At 44.5% G+C, this 17,045-nt stretch overlaps 1 protein-coding gene across 2 annotated transcripts; it reads left to right on the forward strand.

Annotated features, from left to right (window-relative positions):
- Positions 1-1,283: 1,283 nt before the first annotated feature.
- Positions 1,284-16,784, forward strand: malsu1 (mitochondrial assembly of ribosomal large subunit 1). Of its 2 annotated transcripts, none has more exons than XM_085988467.1 (4): positions 1,284-1,561; positions 6,789-6,970; positions 15,132-15,213; positions 16,104-16,784. In XM_085988467.1, exons 1-4 carry the CDS (start codon positions 1,357-1,359, stop codon positions 16,292-16,294), a joined length of 660 nt encoding a protein of 219 aa, XP_085844593.1. In that variant the 5' UTR covers positions 1,284-1,356; the 3' UTR covers positions 16,295-16,784. The 2 variants fall into 2 exon arrangements, with proteins under 2 accessions (XP_085844593.1, XP_085844594.1); XM_085988468.1 differs by having other exon boundaries at positions 16,116-16,784.
- The last annotated feature ends 261 nt before the right edge of the window (positions 16,785-17,045 follow it).

Consider the following 17,045-nt stretch of genomic DNA (forward strand, 5'->3'; position numbering starts at 1 on the left):
AGTCAGGGCCCAGTGCAACTTTCAGCGAATTGATGGCTTTGGCTGCGAGCCGGATGTTGGACCAGGACAAGCGCTGCGCCAGCTCCTCCGGCGCTATCCAACCTGCTCCTCCGCCATTGAGCAGGTCCCTGACTCTGGTCACCTTGCCAGGCACATCCCTACCCTCCGCCAGCTACCTGAACCCGTGGTCGTGGAGGTGCGGATTCCTGAACAGCGGCTCCCGAAGGACAGCCGCCACTCCTGATGGGGGGAGAACTCTGTCTGGAGGTGACCTTATTCCAGACCCATAGCAGTTCCTGGTAGAAGACAGGCAGCTCCCACAAGCAGGCACGGGCACCACCCAGTTTCACAAACAGGAGCTGCGTGTCGTACTTGAGGAGGTGCAGCTTATGGAAGAAATACGTCGCCAGTGCACACCATCTGGGAGAATCCTCAACGTACAGGTATCTCTGCAGGGTCTGAAGACGGAAAGTCGCAGCCTGGGTGCGAAGGCACACCAGTGCCTGACCGCCCTCCCTAAGCGGGAGACTCAGGACCGCGCAGAGACCCAGTGCTTCCTTTTGTCCTAGAAGAAGTCGATGAGCTTCTTCTGTATCTTGGCGACAAACGCAAGGGGAGGGATCAAAGTGACCAACCGGTACCACAACATGATGCAAGGAGTGGTTTACACCCGATGATCTGACCATTTAAGTGGGTGGGAAATTGGGCAGGTTCCCTGACAGGCATATGCTTCTCTCACCTGATTTTCTGCCTGGTATTCGCTGCACCTGGATGATCAATTATGCCAGGGCACAAGACCAGGAAAAAATCCAGCTTTCTGTAGCCAACCAGGGCGCCATATGTGGCTAAGTGCTCCATGAAGGCAAAATATTTGGACACCCTGAACTGTCTATTCAAAAGTTTGAAGTAGTACATTCTATTTAACATTTTATAATTAAGATTTTCTTTTCAGATCTGTCAAGTTGTCTTCATTATGGTTAACATTCACTTATTTTGGTTTGACATGTGACCCTATTTAATGTCCTACTTTAATTATACTTCCTCCTGTTTAATATATGCTATCCTTAAAATTAAACTCCCTTTGTTCAATGGGCTTGCAACCTACTCCACCTTATAAATCTCACTCACGTCCTCACTGTTAGCGCAAGCGACACTAATAATAATCCAACGACCCGCAGGTGCTCCGATCGGATCCTCCGACACGGAGGAACCGTTGATACTCGCAATGTTTGCCTGTCGGAGTGAATTTCTGGTCAGCAACTTGTGCGGCACTTCCGGTAAACCGCCGTATCCTTCCTGCGGTCCAGGGAGGTGGGTGGTGTGATCGGGGTGTTGGGAGGTTGCTGCTGGAGGAGGATGATGATGCCAACTCTTGCCGCGCTCGCTGGCTCTATTGCCCGGAGCGGACTGCGGGCGGCTGGGGCTCGGTGCGCGCTGCTATGCCCAGATCCCCGGGCTCGGCAGGCGCGAGGCGGCCAGGGGAGCGAGCCCAGGGACTGCAGCCACCTCCGCACCCACAGCGTCCCTGAGCATTTGGAGAGGAGCGCGACCGGGGAGCTGGGTAAAGCGCACGGCACGGCCGCACATTTACTGTTAACAAGTCAGCGCGGTAACAGCAGCTGAACCGAGATTACAACGGACGCAGGAACAGATAGACGGCTCCGAGCTGTACGCTCCCTTACTAATCATGGTTAGGTGACTGTATGACCATCACCTGGAAGGATGCTTTTTTTCTCCAATCAATCTTTTAACTAATTCAAAGGCAAAATACTGCAGATGCTGGAAATCTGAATTTAAAACAGAAAATGCTGGAAATACTCAGCAGGTCAGGCAGCATCTGTGGGGAGAGAAACGGTTAACGTTTCAGGTGATGACCTTTCGTCAGAACTGGAAATAGTAACAGGTTTTAAGCAAGTGCAGAGGCCGAGGAAAGAACAAAAAGGAAAGTCTGTGACAGGATGGAAGGGTCACCACCACCTTCTCAAGGGCCATGGTGTGGAGATGCCGGAGTTGGACTGGGGTGGACAAATGTAAGAAATCACACAACACCAGGTTATAGTCCAACAGCTTTATTTGAAATCACAAGCTTTCGGAGCGCTGCTCCTTCGTCAGGTGAAGTGGAGAGATGCATAAAAACACAGCTTATATAGTCAGAGAATAATGTCAGATGTTTACAGGTAATCTTTCTAACTGCCATTTATCACACCTCGGCAGAGAGATAATCACAGCAATCAAAGATGTAAATGGTGTCCAAACAGGTCAGTCAGGAAAACATTACATCAAAGAACAATGAGGTGGGGTCAAATGTTGCAGATGCTGGGATCTGTATGAAAAACAAAAAAAGACAAAAAACATTTTTTTTGCTGGCAATCACAGCAGGTCCGGCCGCATCTGTGTGGAGCGAACAAGCCAACGACGACTCGAGTCTGGATGACCCTACGTCAGGTGGGGTTACATGTAGCGTGACGTGAACCCAAGATCCCGGTTGAGGCCGTCCTCATGGGTGCGGAACTTGGCTATCAGTTTCTGCTTGACGATTTTGCGTTGTGTCTCTCGAAGGCCGCCTTGGAGAATGCTTACCCGAAGATCGGAGGCTGAATGTCTTTGACTGCTGAAGTGTTCCCCGACTGGGAGGGAACACTCCTGCCTGGCGATTGTTGCGCAGTGTCCGTTCATCCGTTGTCACAGTGTCTGCATGGTCTCGCCGATGTACCATGCTCCGGGGCATCCTTTCCTGCAACGTATGAGGTAGACAATGTTGGCCGAGTCACATGAGTATGTACCATGTACCTGGTGGGTGGTGTCCTCACGTGTGATGACGGTATCTGTGTTGATGATCTGGCATGTCTTGCAGAGGTTGCTGTGGCAGGGTTGTGTGGTGTCGTCGCTGTTCTCCTGAAAGCTGGGTAATTTGCTGCGAACGATGGTCTGTTTGAGGTTAGGCGGCTGTTCAAAGACGGACACCTCAGCACTTCACTCTACCGCAAGTCCACGGACAACCTCACGACGCTCCACTTCTCCAGCTTCCACCCTAACCACGTTAAAGAAGCCATCCCCTATGGACAAGCCCTGCAAATACACAGGATCTGCTCAGACAAGGAGGAACGCGATGGACACCTACAGACGCTGAAAGACTACCTCGTAAGAACGGGATATGATGCTCGACTCGTCGATCGACAGTTCCGACGGGCCACAGCGAAAAATCGCATAGACCTCAGAAGACAAACACGGGACACAACCAACAGAGTACCCTTCGTTGTCCAGTACTTCCCCGGAGCGGAGAAACTACGCCATGTTCTTCGCAGCCTTCAACATGTCATCGATGACGACGAACACCTCGCTAAGGCCATCCCCACGCCTCCACTACTCTCCTTCAAACAGCCGCCTAACCTCAAACAGACCATCGTTCGCAGCAAATTACCCAGCTTTCAGGAGAACAGCGACCACGACACCACACAACCCTGCCACAGCAACCTCTGCAAGACATGCCAGATCATCAACACAGATACCATCATCACACGTGAGGACACCACCCACCAGGTACATGGTACATACTCATGTGACTCGGCCAACGTTGTCTACCTCCTACGTTGCAGGAAAGGATGCCCCGGAGCATGGTACATCGGCGAGACCATGCAGACACTGCGACAACGGATGAACGGACACCGCGCAACAATCGCCAGGCAGGAGTGTTCCCTCCCAGTCGGGGAACACTTCAGCAGTCAAGGACATTCAGCCTCCGATCTTCGGGTAAGCATTCTCCAAGGCGGCCTTCGACACACAACGCAAAATCGTAGAGCAGAAACTGATAGCCAAGTTCCGCACCCATGAGGATGGCCTCAACCGGGATCTTGGGTTCATGTCACGCTACATGTAACCCCACCTGACATAGGGTCATCCAGACTCAAGTCGTCGTTGGCTTGTTCTCTCCACACAGACGCGGCCGGACCTGCTGTGATTTCCAGCAAAAAAAATGTTTTTTGTCCTTTTTGTTTTTCATACAGACCCCAGCATCTGCAACATTTGACCCCTTGTGACCCCACCTCATTGTTCTTTGATGTAATGTTTTCCTGACTGACCTGTTTGGACACCAGTTACACCTTTGATTGCTGTGATTATCTCTCTGCCGAGGTGTGATAAATGGCAGTTAGAAAGATTACCTGTAAACATCTGACATTATTCTCTGACTATATAAGCTGTGTTTTTATGCATCTCTCCACTTCACCTGATGAAGGAACAGCGCTCCGAAAGCTTGTGATTTCAAATAAAGCTGTTGGACTATAACCTGGTGTTGTGTGATTTCTTACACTTCTCAAGGGCAACTAGGGATGGGCAATAAATGCTGGCATTGCCAGTGACGCCCTGATCCCATAAATGAATAAAAAAAGGAGAGATTAAATGACAAAAAGAATGATGGTGCAAGGCAAAAGGGGATGGTACTGGGACAAGTAAAGAGACAAAAGATGGGATTAGAGGAGGTGTGAATGGGAATAGCAGAATCATCAATAGTTGCCATCCGCAGGGCCCTCGACTGTGTCCATTCCATTTCCTGCACTTCTCACCTCTTCCCCTCCCAGAACCACGATAGGGTTTCCCTTGTCCTCACCTTCCACTCCACTAGTCTTCACATTAAATGGATCATCCATTTTCACCACCTCCAGCGTGATCCCACCACCAAACACATCTTCCCCTCCCCATCCCTGTGCAACACCATGGTCCACACCTCAACTACCCCCTCCCCTTCCCACGGCATCTTCCCGTGCAAGCGCAGGAGATGCAACATCTGCCCTTTTACCTCCTCCCTTCCCACTGTCCAGGGCCCAAAACACTCCTAGGGGAAACGGCGATTTACTAGTATCTCAATTTAGTATAGCGTACTCTATATTGGGGAGACCAAACATAGATTGGGTGACTAGTTTGCGGAACACCTCCGTTCAGTCCATAAGCGTGACCCCAACCTTCCGGTCACCTGTCTCTAATTTCCTGCTCTACTCCCTCTCTGTCCTCGGCCCCCCTTCACTGTTCCAGTGAAGCTCATTGTAAGCTTGAGGAACAGCACCTCATCTTTAGATTAGGCACTTTACAGCCTTCCGGACTCAACATTGAGTTCCACAATTTCAGACCATAACCTCTGCCAAAATTTTTTTTAGATGGCAGCTGTTGATAATCCTGCTATTTCCATTTGCACCTCCTCTGGACCCATGTTTTGTTTCTTTACTTGCCCCATTACCATCTCCTTTTACCCTGCAGCATCATCCCTTTTGTCATTTAATCTCTCCTGCCTGCCACCCTATCACAGACCTTCTTTCCTCCCCTCTCCCCTTTCCCTGCCTCTACTTGCTTAAAATCTATTACATATCTAACTTTTTCCAGTTCTGACAAAAGGTCATCGACCTGAAACGCTAACTTTGTTTCTCCCTCCACACACGCTGCCTGACACGCTGAGTATTTCCAGCATTTTCTGTTTTTATTGTCTATTTAATTGTCTGCTATGAAAGTTGCTAGTATTTAATGTAGCTGAGCTTATTATGGAATAGACTAGAATTTATGCAGCTAACTGTGGCAGAACCAATTCTAATGTGAACACTGAGTAAAAATGTCAGGTTTCAAAATGGTTTGCTACGACTGTAACACATTATGCCCGTCAGTCACTTCGTATACAGCTTAAATTTAAAATTGTGCCAGTGCTTTGTCCTTCCTCCATATCACAACCTGTATAGGCGTTAACAGAGGAGTTAATTTTTTGCATGTGCGTCCTTTGTGAAAACTAAAATAGTACAGCTTTTAAAAAGGAACAGAACAGAGGGAGAAGAGGAAAACACACAATTAACGAAATAGTATGATCTGTAAAGTGGTTAAGTGGAAAACAGGAGATGGTTAAATGGCAGAAGGGATATCGGCATGAGACAATAGGAGGCATAATGAGAGAAAATAAAGACACAAGGATGACAACAGTAACAACCACTTGCATTTGTATAGCGTCTTCAACGTGGAAAAACGTCCCAAGGCACTTCACAGAGGCATAATCAGACATAAATTAACACTGAGACAAGAAAGAAGATATTCGAAGAGGTGACTAAAAATGGGTCAGAGGTAGGTTTTAAGAAGGTTCCTAAAGGAGGAGAGAGGCGTTTAGGAAGTGAATTCCTGAGCTTAAAATCCAGGCGGCTGACGATACGGCCGTTGATGGTGGGGCAAAGGGAGTGGGGGATGCAGAATTGGCCGGAGTTGAAGGAACGCAGAGTTCTTGGAGGGTTGTAGGTCTGAGGAAGTTACAGACATAGGAAAGGTGAGGCCATGAAGAGATTTGAACACAAGAATGCGAATGTTAAATTGGAAGCATTGTGGTATTGGGAGACGATGAGGATGGGTGAGCAGTACTTGGTACGGGTTAGGATATGGGCAGTTGAGTTTTGGATGAGCTGAAGTTTATGGAGAGTGGAAGATGGGAGACTGACCAGGAGGACATTGGATTAGTTGAGTCTGGAGGTGACAAAAGACATGGATGAGAGTTTCAGCAGCAGAGGGGCAGAGATAGACGATACATCGGAGGTGGAAGTAGGCAGTCTGTGATGGCGAGGGTATGGGTTTGGAGGCTATTTGTCTTTGTTTGATCTTGGTCAGCAGACTTGCTCTGAGTCTGCTGATTTTGCTCCTGTACAGTAAAATTTGTTAATGTGTTATAACCATTTACTAAATTCTGCTAAAGTCGACTAAGTTATTTCCAAGCAATGTTTCTAGGAAGTGAAGAATAATGGACTAAACATGTGTACTCTGCTTTCCATTAGGTTCTATTTACCAGCCAGTGTTTAACATTGATGATTTGGTGGCTTTATTGCGCCAGGAGAATGCCAAGGATATATGTGTTATTAAACTGCCTGTGGAAATAAAGTACACTGATTATTTTATCATTGTGAGTGGAACTTCTGCAAGGCATTTACAAGCCATGGCACACTATGCAGTCAAAGTGGTAAGTGGTGTATTTGTGTGAATTAATTTGTTCCTGTTTGAGTTAATTATAATATCCAAAAGCCAAGCCCAGATCTTAAGCTTGTTTTATGATTGGGAAAGTAAATAAGTGAAAGCTCACTTTCTGTAATATTCATGGTTTTGTGTTAGACCCAGAATGTAAACCTGATAAAATTGACTTTTTGGACAATGAATTAAAAATACAGTTTTTATAAAAGCTAAATCTATTTTTGCAAATTACTTATTTCATTTGCAGAAAACGCATTGTAGAACTTTAATTGCTATTTTATTAAAATTAAACTAATTATACTGTCTAACATCGTAAGTTATAACTACAACCTGAATCCCAGGATTAGATTACAGTCTTAATCATTCCTGGTTATTTAAAGTGTATGCAATACACAGTATAATCAATATACACTTGATCTTTCAAGCACTATGACTTGTAGTGTTGTGATTTAATAGTGGTGAATTAAATTATGACGAAAGGTCCTGACGAAAGGTCATCGACCTGAAACGTTAACTCTGTTTCTCTCTCCACAGATGCTGCCTGACCAGCTGAGTATTTCCGACATTTTCTGTTTTTATTTCAGATTTCCAGCATCCGCAGTATTTTGCTTTTGAATTAAATTATGTACTTTGGAGATGCAGTGCTCTGTAAGTGACCTCCCTTAGACTCAGGTTTTGTGTGGGTCATGTGAGTGGGCTAAGGAAATCATGAAAGTAAACAAAAGCACAAGTCAGGAGTGTGATGGAATACTCTCCACTTGCCTGGATGAGTGCAGCTCCAACAACATTCATGAAGCTCAACACCATCCAGGACAAAGCAGTCCGCTTTATTGGCACCCCATCCACCAGCTTAAACATTAATTCCCTCTACCTCCGCCACACCGTGGCTGCAGTGTGCACCATCTACAAGATGCACTGCAGCAACTCGCCAAGGCTCCTTCGGCAGCACCTCCCAAACCTATGACCTCTACCACCTAGAAGGACAAGGGCAGCAGGCGCATGGGAATACCACCACCTACAAGTTCCCCTCCAAGTCACACACCATCCTGACCTGGGAAGTATATCGCCATTCCTTCATCGTCGCTGGGTCAAAATCCTGGAACTCCCTCCCTAACAGCACTGTGCGAGTACCTTAATCACACGGACTGCAGCGGTTCAAGAAGGCGGCTCACCACCACCTTCTCAAGGGCAACTAGGGATGAGCAATAACTGCTGGCCTTGCCAGCGACACCCACGTGTATTTTCTGTTTTTTAAAATAAAAACAAAATACAAAAGCAAAATAACGGCAGATGCTGGAAATAAAAACAGAAAATGCTGGAAATACTCAGCAGGTCAGGCAACATCTGTGGCGAGAGAAATAGTTAATGTTTTAGGTCGATGACTTTTCAATAGAACTGGAAAAAGTTAGAGATGTAACAGGTTTTAAGCAAGTACAGATGCAGGGAAAAGGGGAGGGGAGGAAAGAACAAAAAGGAAGGTCTGTGAGAGGGTGGAAGGCAGGAGAGATTAAATGACAGAAGGGAAACTTAGTTTCCCTGATTAAACCAAGTTGTGATAGGGGGGATTTAATGAACTGGCAGATTTGCAGGAACAGTTCAGTCGCAAACCTTTGGCTATTGCTGAACATTTCAAATTTCATCAAGAACATAGAAGTAGGAAGGGCCTGTTCATCAGTTTTTGGCTGAATTCAGGAGACTTCCAAAGCTGAAGGAGGTGTGTTTACACCTCAACTTTAGCATCGTAGCAAAGCGGTTTCTGCTTCACCTCAACCCTGAAGTTGGTGTGTAACTGTGGACTGACACAGGTGACCTCAGATTATGAAACAATTAAGGTACAGAAGTGAAATCACCAGAACTGCGGATCCCAGACCACATTGTAAGAACAACCTTCTGCAGCTGGGCTTCAAGAAGAGAATAGTGGAACAAAAGAATGCCAGGAATTTTTTCAGCAAAGCTGGTACGATTTCTCATTAAATTTCAATTGCTTGTATTTTCCAGGAATAACCTGTGAAATGTTTATCTATTATTAATCTTTATAAACTATTGAGTGCACATGCACTCTGAGCATCATGATGCCATTATGCAAATGTTGCAATACAGAAACGTCAACAGGCTTTAGACAGATTTGATGCCAAGGAAATCAGATTGGGCTTTGGATGAGCCAACATAAATTTGCTCTCCATACCTTGAAGCATTTCACTGAGTTTATTTGATGCAGTATAAGATACAGACTTGTGTGTCGGCTCAATTTAAATGCAATAATGAACATCTTAATACAGTATTGGGGAAAAAAGGATTTGATATTGCTTTGAATGTGGAAGTTGATGATAGACAAGCGATTGAGTTTCCAACAAGATGTTGCAGTGAACAAGATAGAAAACCTCAAAGGGAATTTGTTTCATTGTGGCAAAATGAATAATGATGGAGAGCCTAGTTTTTTTTGTTAAAATGGAATGAGATTGGATGTGTATAAAGTCATCCAACACTGAAAATACAAAACTCACAGGAAACCCTTGAGAAACAAGTATTCAAATGTAAAACAGAAAATATAAATTGAACAGAATCAGTGTCAAGTTATCAAATAAACTACCATGATTGGAAGGGGAAGATTTTTGATTTAGTAGTAAAACTGTCGATTAAGGAAAAGGATTTTTACTTTCAAATCAGTGAGTTGAACGTAAACCCCCAACGAAGAATAAAATTTGGAAATTAATTTTTTAGATGTAGAACCAAGGAGGAAGTTATTTAGCCCATTGGTCTGTGCCTCTACTATAGCAATTAAAAAAAAACACTTCATTGCTGTCTTCCCCATAGACCTGTGTATCTCTCTTTAAATGTTTATTCTTCTCTTAAAGGATGCAGCAATTTCTGTCTTAACCAGTCCCCTATGACAAGACATTCTGTGCTCTAATAACTTTGCATAAATAATTTTTCCCTATACCCTCTCCTCACTTTGTGACAATTTTAAATTGATAACCCCCTTGTCACTGACTTCTTAACCAGAGGAAATAATCTTTCCCTATTCACCCTAATCAAAACCCTTACTAATTTTAAAATCCTTTAAAGAAAGAAAGACTTGCATTTATATAGCGCTTTCACGACCCAAAGCGCTTTATAGCCAATGAAGTACTTTTGAAGTATAGTCACTGTTGTAATGTTGACATTCTCTATTCCAGTGGAAATAGTCCCAGTATTTGAAGTCTCTGCTCATAGCTTCCCATCCCTGGAATCATTCTAGTGAATCTATCCTGTACACTCTGTGGCTTTAGGTTTTTGCTACAAACTGCTCATAGTACTGTGTGGGGAGGACTAACAAGGCAAGGGAATACACAATAAATGGTAGGATACCTAGAAGTGTAGAGGAACAGAGGGACATTGGAGTGCATGTCCACAGATCCCTGAAGGTAGCAGGACAGGTAGATAAGGTGGTTAAAAAGACATATGGGATACATTCCTTTATTAGCTGAGGCATAGAATATAAGAGCAGGGGGGGGTTATGCTTCAACTGTATAAAACACTAGTTAGGCCACAGCTAGAGTACTGCGTACAGTTCTGGTCACCACATTACAGGAAGGATGTGATTGCACTCGAGAGGGTACTGAGGCGATTTACGAGGATGTTGCCAGGACTGGAGAATTTTAGCTATGAGGAAAGATTGGATAGGCTGTGGTTGTTTTCTTTGGAACAGAGGAGGCTGAGGGGACACTTAATTGAGGTGTATAAAATTATGAGGGGCCCAGATAGAGTGGATAGGAAGGACCTATTTCCCTTAGCAGAGAGGTCAATAACCAGGGGGTATAGATTTAAAGTAATTGGTAGAAGGATTAGAGGGGAGCTGAGGAGAAACTTTTTCACCCAGAGGGCAGTGGGTGTCTGGAACTCACTGCCTGAAAGGGTGGTAGAGGCAGAAACCCTCATCGCATTTAAAAAGTACTTGGCTATGCACTTGAAGTGCCGTAACCTACAGGGCTATGGACCAAGAGCTGGAAAGTGGGATTAGGCTGGATAGCTCTTTTTCAGCCAGCACAGACATGGTGGACCGAATGGCCGCCTTCTGTGCTGTAAATTTCTATGATTCTATGAGTACTCTAACTGTGGTCTAACAATGGCCTTGTACAGATTTATCATTATCTCTTTGCTCTTATATGTTTATGTCCCTCTTGTCCTCTCTCCCTAAATCTTTCCCACCCATATTCATGGCCAAGAGCTGGAAACCTTGTCATCTCCAGTGGCCTCTTTATTTCCATAGTATCAATTTCTGACAAGACCATTTCTCACCACCCAGAACCCCCTACCCCTTCCACTTAGTTCTGCTTCCACCCTGAGGAAAGAACTCTACCCTCGTGTTGATTACAACAGTACTTCAAACTCCCAGCTGCCTAGACTTTGGCCCTCCATTCGCCATGGAACCCATGCAACTATTGCATTGCTCAAGTACTCCCTGGTCGTTCCTCCTGGTACAGCCCCCATCTTGTTGGCAAACTTAGAGCCCATGGGATTAATTTTAATGGCCCAGGGGCAGCCCTGCCACCCTCTGGGAGGGCCTAGTGCAGGCACAAGGAAGAAGAAAGTGAGGTGCCACTCCAGGCCCCGTGATCAGCTGACACTGCGATCAGCAGCCAGAAGGTCCTGGTTTGATCTAAAGATCCTCGAGGTGGCATAATTCAAAATTAGTGCAAGTTGCCCAACCTTCCAGCCTTCATCCTGCCTCTGGATCCTCTGGTCAGGGGGATTCAAGCACAGGCCTTAAGTGTCTTGTTTATGGAACAATAAATGGGCCTGCTGCCTGACTCGGGGCTGCTTTGGCTGCCCAGCGGTAGGCCCAGGCAAACACTATGGCCCCAATGCCTGCTTGCAACAGGGCAGGTCATTGTCCACCATCCTTGGGGCACTATCGCCCCGATTCCGCCAGCTGGGAAGCCTAAAAATCAACCTATAATTCATAATGGTATACAGTATATCATAATTTCATCATTCCCTGTTTGAAAGGAGCATTTTGTTAGACTTGAGTCAAAAATTACAATGCTATCTCAAGAGTTTGCCCTTTTTCGTATTGCCATATCAAACCATATGGTACAGCACCAACAAGTACACACCTGCTGAATTGTTGATGGCTGTATCTGGTGAGATATAATGAAGCCTAACTGTAATGGTATTAATCAAAGGCAGGTACACCTCTAGAGAACTAGTCACATGGGCCCTGAAAGCTGAGTCCCGTCCATTGCTGTAAATGTGGCAGATTGGGACTTCTGCCTGCTGGCTAGTATTGCCCATCCTTTTGGGTTCAGGGGTATTGGTATAAAATGGGCAGGTGCCCACGTCATTTGCAGCACGGCTGGGGTGTACAGTGGGTGACGGGTGCAACATTTCAGCAGCACCGTGTCGCTATATCCGAGAACCGATGGTACTGCAACAACACCCTCAAAGTGGACAATTTTCCTGAAAGGCTAGTTTTTGTACAGCAACTGAGTCCTCTGCGATTTGTTGTCCTGTGGAACTCAAATTTTCAAAATATTCTTGGCCCCACTTCAGGTGTGTGAATATAGGGGGCAATTGCCAGGATTGTTGAAGATGCTGTTATCCTGCCAGTCCCACCTCTTTTAATGATATGAGGTTTGAAGAGGGAGTGTTCAAGAACTGCCCACTGCAGGTGTAAATGTCAGTGCATGGCAAAAAGGACAGAAACCTGGCACAATATGTTTCTACTCTGATGTCCAACCCTGCACACCCTAGATACACCATACTAATTGATGTCAATTTTCAGGGCCTTTGTTTGGAAATTAGAGATCCAGCTTTCACCCATGGTTACAGAAATAAGTTAGAATACTGGAAGGACAAGTTAGGGATTGAAGGAACAGATACATTGCTCAGATCCTGGAGCAACCAACAATTAAACTTATATCACTGGGAGTATTGTCTTATAGAAACATAGAAGATAGGAGCAGGAGTAGGCCATTCGGCCCCTCGAGCCTGCTCAGCCATTCAATGAGATCATGGCTGATCATCCAAATTCAGTACCCTGTCCCTGCCTTCTCCCCATACCCCTTGATCCCTTTAGCCTTAAGAAATATATCTAACTCCTTCTTGAATATATTTAATGAACTGGCCTCAACTGCCTTCTGTGGTAGAGAATTCCACAGGTTCACCACTCTCTGGGTGAAGAAATTCCTCCTCATTTCTGTCCTAAATGGCTTACCCCTTATCCTTACACTGTGACCCCTGGTTCTGGATTCCCTCGCCATCGGGAACATCCTTCCTGCATCTAGTCTGTCCAGTCCTGTTAGAATTTTATAAGTTTCAATGAGATCCCCTCTCATTCTTCTAAACTCCAGCGAATAAAAGCCCAATCGACCCAATCTCTCTTCATACGTCATTCCTGCCATCCCAGGTATCAGTCTGGTGAATCTTCGCTGAACTCCCTCCATGGCAAGAACATCCTCATATAAGGCGACCAAAACTGCACACAATACTCAAGGTGTGGTCTCACCAAGGCCCTGTACAACTGCAGCAAGACATCCTTGTTCCTGTACTCAAACCCTCTCGCTACAAAGGCCAACATACCATTTGCCTTCTTAACCGCCTGCTGCACCTGCATGCTTACCTTCAGCGACTGGTGCACAAGGACACCCAGGTCTCGTTGCACTTCCCCTTCTCCCAATCTATTGCCATTCAGATAATAATCTGCCTTCCTGTTTATGCCACCAAAGTGGAAAACATCGCATTTATCCACATTATACTGCATCTGCCATGCTTCTGTCCAATCTCCCAACCTGTCCAAATAATACTGGAGTTTCTTGGCATCCTCCTCACAGCACACACGCCCACCCAGCTTTGTGTCGTCTGCAAACTTGGAGATACTACATCTAGTTCCCTCGTCTAGATCATTAATATATATTGTGAGTAGCTGGGGTCCTTGGACTAATCCCTGCGGTACCCCACTAGTCACAGCCTGCCACTCGGAAAAAGACCCGTTTATTCCAACTCTTTGCTTCCTGTCTGCCAACCAGTTCTCTATCCAAGTCAGTACCTTGCCTCCAATCCCATGTACCTTAACTTTACATGCTGATCTCTTATGGGAGACCTTATCGAAAGCCTTCTGAAAGTCCAAATACACCACATCCACTGGTTCTCCCTTATCTATTCTACCAGTTACATCCTCAAAAAATTCCAGTAGATTAGTCAAGCACGATTTACTTTTGTAAATCCATGTTGACTTTGTCCGATCCTGTCACTGTTTTCCAAGTACTCTGTTATTACATCTTTTATAATGGACTCTAGCATTTTCCCCACTACCGATGTCAGGCTTACCAGTCTACCACCTTTTTTCTCTCTACCACCATTTTCTGGTCAATCTAGGTGAATACATTCAGTAGACTTGCTTGATTTATAATGATTGTTACGGATTCATGTCTCAGTTAATTCACTTGACGAAACTCATGTAAGAAAAGTACGATACTAGCGATGCTAGCTGAAGAGCCAGTGCCATCAACAAACTAAGCATGCAGTGAAGATTGGCTTTCCTCATCAAGCGTCTGAAATAAATTCAAGCTGTAAAACAGAAGTTGTCGATGATGCATTTAAACCCAAGATTTATTGAATTGGTACATGTTTAAATACGATAGTCTACCATATTTGTGATAAAATGTTATTTTACTGTGTTTTTAGAACATTTTTAATCAGAGTTGGGGGGGGGGGTTGTATTAGTGTTTCTTTTAAGATAACCGAACTTAGTTAGTTTTAAGGAATAAGTAGTGGTAGGATTTAAACGGGTGATTAATCGATGTACCGGTGTCACTGAGTTCCATTCTGAATGCAGCTTCCCGCAGGTATTTTTACATTTAGCACTTCTGGTCACAGGAAATCAACATCCCAGATTTACATAGTTAAAACACACCACAAAAGTGTAGGCCCATGTTGTCATGCCTTTAAAGACAGGTTATGCTTTTGGTGTCAATCATTTGGAAGTCAAGAAAATAAACTTCCATTTATATAGTACCGTATCCTATTCCTCAGAAATGTCCCAAAGCACTTCACATACAATGAATTGTAGCCCAATTCTAGGTGAACACAACCACTGTTGTGAAATTACTGAACTTACATTAGCACTGTAAATATATTTCAGCACTAAATATTTCAATGATTTTATCCTTCAGCATAAACACTTGAAGAGAGGGCAAAATGCTCATGTCCACGTTGAAGGGAAAGATACAGATGATTGGAAGTGCATAGATTTTGGTGAGTCCAATAAAATCTGTAACAAAACATTTCAACTCTGTGGCAGTTAGTTTGGATATTGATATCTGAATTGAGCAGAATATGTAGAGCAGTGGTGCTGTTGTGTGGAGCACAGGCATCATCTTTCTCCTGCAAGGAGTGAAAAATAATCTATGTGCTGCTGCCTCGGGCCCAGGCCAGCCTCCGGTTACCCAGAGCAAAATAATAGGTAGCTGGAAGTAATTACAAGGTCTTGTTCTGAAGGGGTTCAATGTCGTCAGTTATAAACTGCAGGAGCAAAGCTAGAGCGGTTTATAAGTCAGATGAATCCCAGGATTAGATTAGCCTTGGTTTCACTCCAAGCTATGCACACACAAACCGGCCCTTTTATTGTCTACGCCATGTGATACTTGGCCATAGACCAGGAAGTTCCCAAGGTTAATCCCTTGTACTGTATGTGTTTAGTTAGCTGATCGCAGCTAGTCTGTTAAGATTGTCCACATTTGGTCTCTTTTTAATGCAGGTACAGTAGCCTAACGATTATAGGAAATTAGAGATTGAGACTTCAAATTCCACCATGGGGCAGTGCCAGAAAAATTGCCAAGAATAGCTGCTGGATTCTTTCAGGGAAGGGAGCCTACCATCTAACTGGTCTGCCCAACATACAACTCCAGTCTCACAGTATAAACTTTGTGGCTGGTGCAGACCGTGAATGTTGTGCCGGTGTGACTCTTTTTGGAGGGGGCGTGCGGGAGGCAAACAACTAGGGAGCATTTTATGATTGGATCAAAATTACACATTTTTAAAGTGTTGTGGCTGGAGCAGACTATTGAGTAATGTATAATCAAATGGTTTTGGACAGGCATGTGTTTATCTGGTGTCACTGTAAAATTGTTTGTTTTCCCCCCAAGGGAATATTGTAGTACATTTCATGCTACCTGAAACAAGGGAAGTTTATGAACTGGAGAAGCTCTGGACCTTGCGTGCCTACGACGATCAGTTTGTCAAGATACCCCCAGAAATTCTTCCGACAGATTTTATATATGGACCAACCGATGATGTAGGCCAAAAAAAGAGCGATTTCATCAAAGGAGTGTTTTGAACGGATTCACATAGTATTGAAAATGAGGAAATGATGCACATATTACAGCTCATCTAAAGTAATGAAAGAGCAGAGCAATTAGTTCAGTTCAGGGGGTTGATTACATTCAGTGTAATGGACAGAAGGTAGTTCTATTGAATGAGCTCTAGCCTGCACTAATTAAACTTATGCTGTACAGTTGTATCAATTGACCTTTTTGATTATGCATCATTCATAAAAAAATTGAAATGACTGAATATCACAGATGAAACCATTCTAAAAAAGGTAGCAGCTTGGATGTGTTTTACATAGTTCCCCTGTTGTTGAATGTGTTTATGAAGGAGCCAGTAACCTAGCAGGCTCAGCGTCAGAAGGCTTAGTGCATACTAGAAATTGTAATGCATAAGCTACATCATACAGTTCTGGGATTTGAAGTGTAGAGCAGCAATGTACATAATGAATTATACCAAAAGGAACTGAAGCTTCTTTTACAAATAAATAGCTAAACATGTTTGCTTGTCTTTTTAAACATAACATTTCACAAATGTACAAGAGCTAACAAATAGGCACCATGGGGCAGTGCCAGAAAACTTATTTATTTATTTATTATTTGTTTTTATGAGATGTGGGCGTCGCTGGCAAGGCCAGCATTTATTGCCCTTGAAGGTGGTGATGAGCCGCCTGCTTGAACCGCTGCAGTCTGTGTGGTGAAGGTACTCCCACAGTACTGTTGGGGAGGGAGTTCCAGGATTTTGACCCAATGACTATGAAG

Source organism: Somniosus microcephalus, chromosome 5 (genome assembly GCF_052327205.1).
Source record: "Somniosus microcephalus isolate GS21.2 chromosome 5, FLI_Smic_1.0, whole genome shotgun sequence".
In the NCBI taxonomy this organism is placed as follows: domain Eukaryota; kingdom Metazoa; phylum Chordata; class Chondrichthyes; order Squaliformes; family Somniosidae; genus Somniosus; species Somniosus microcephalus.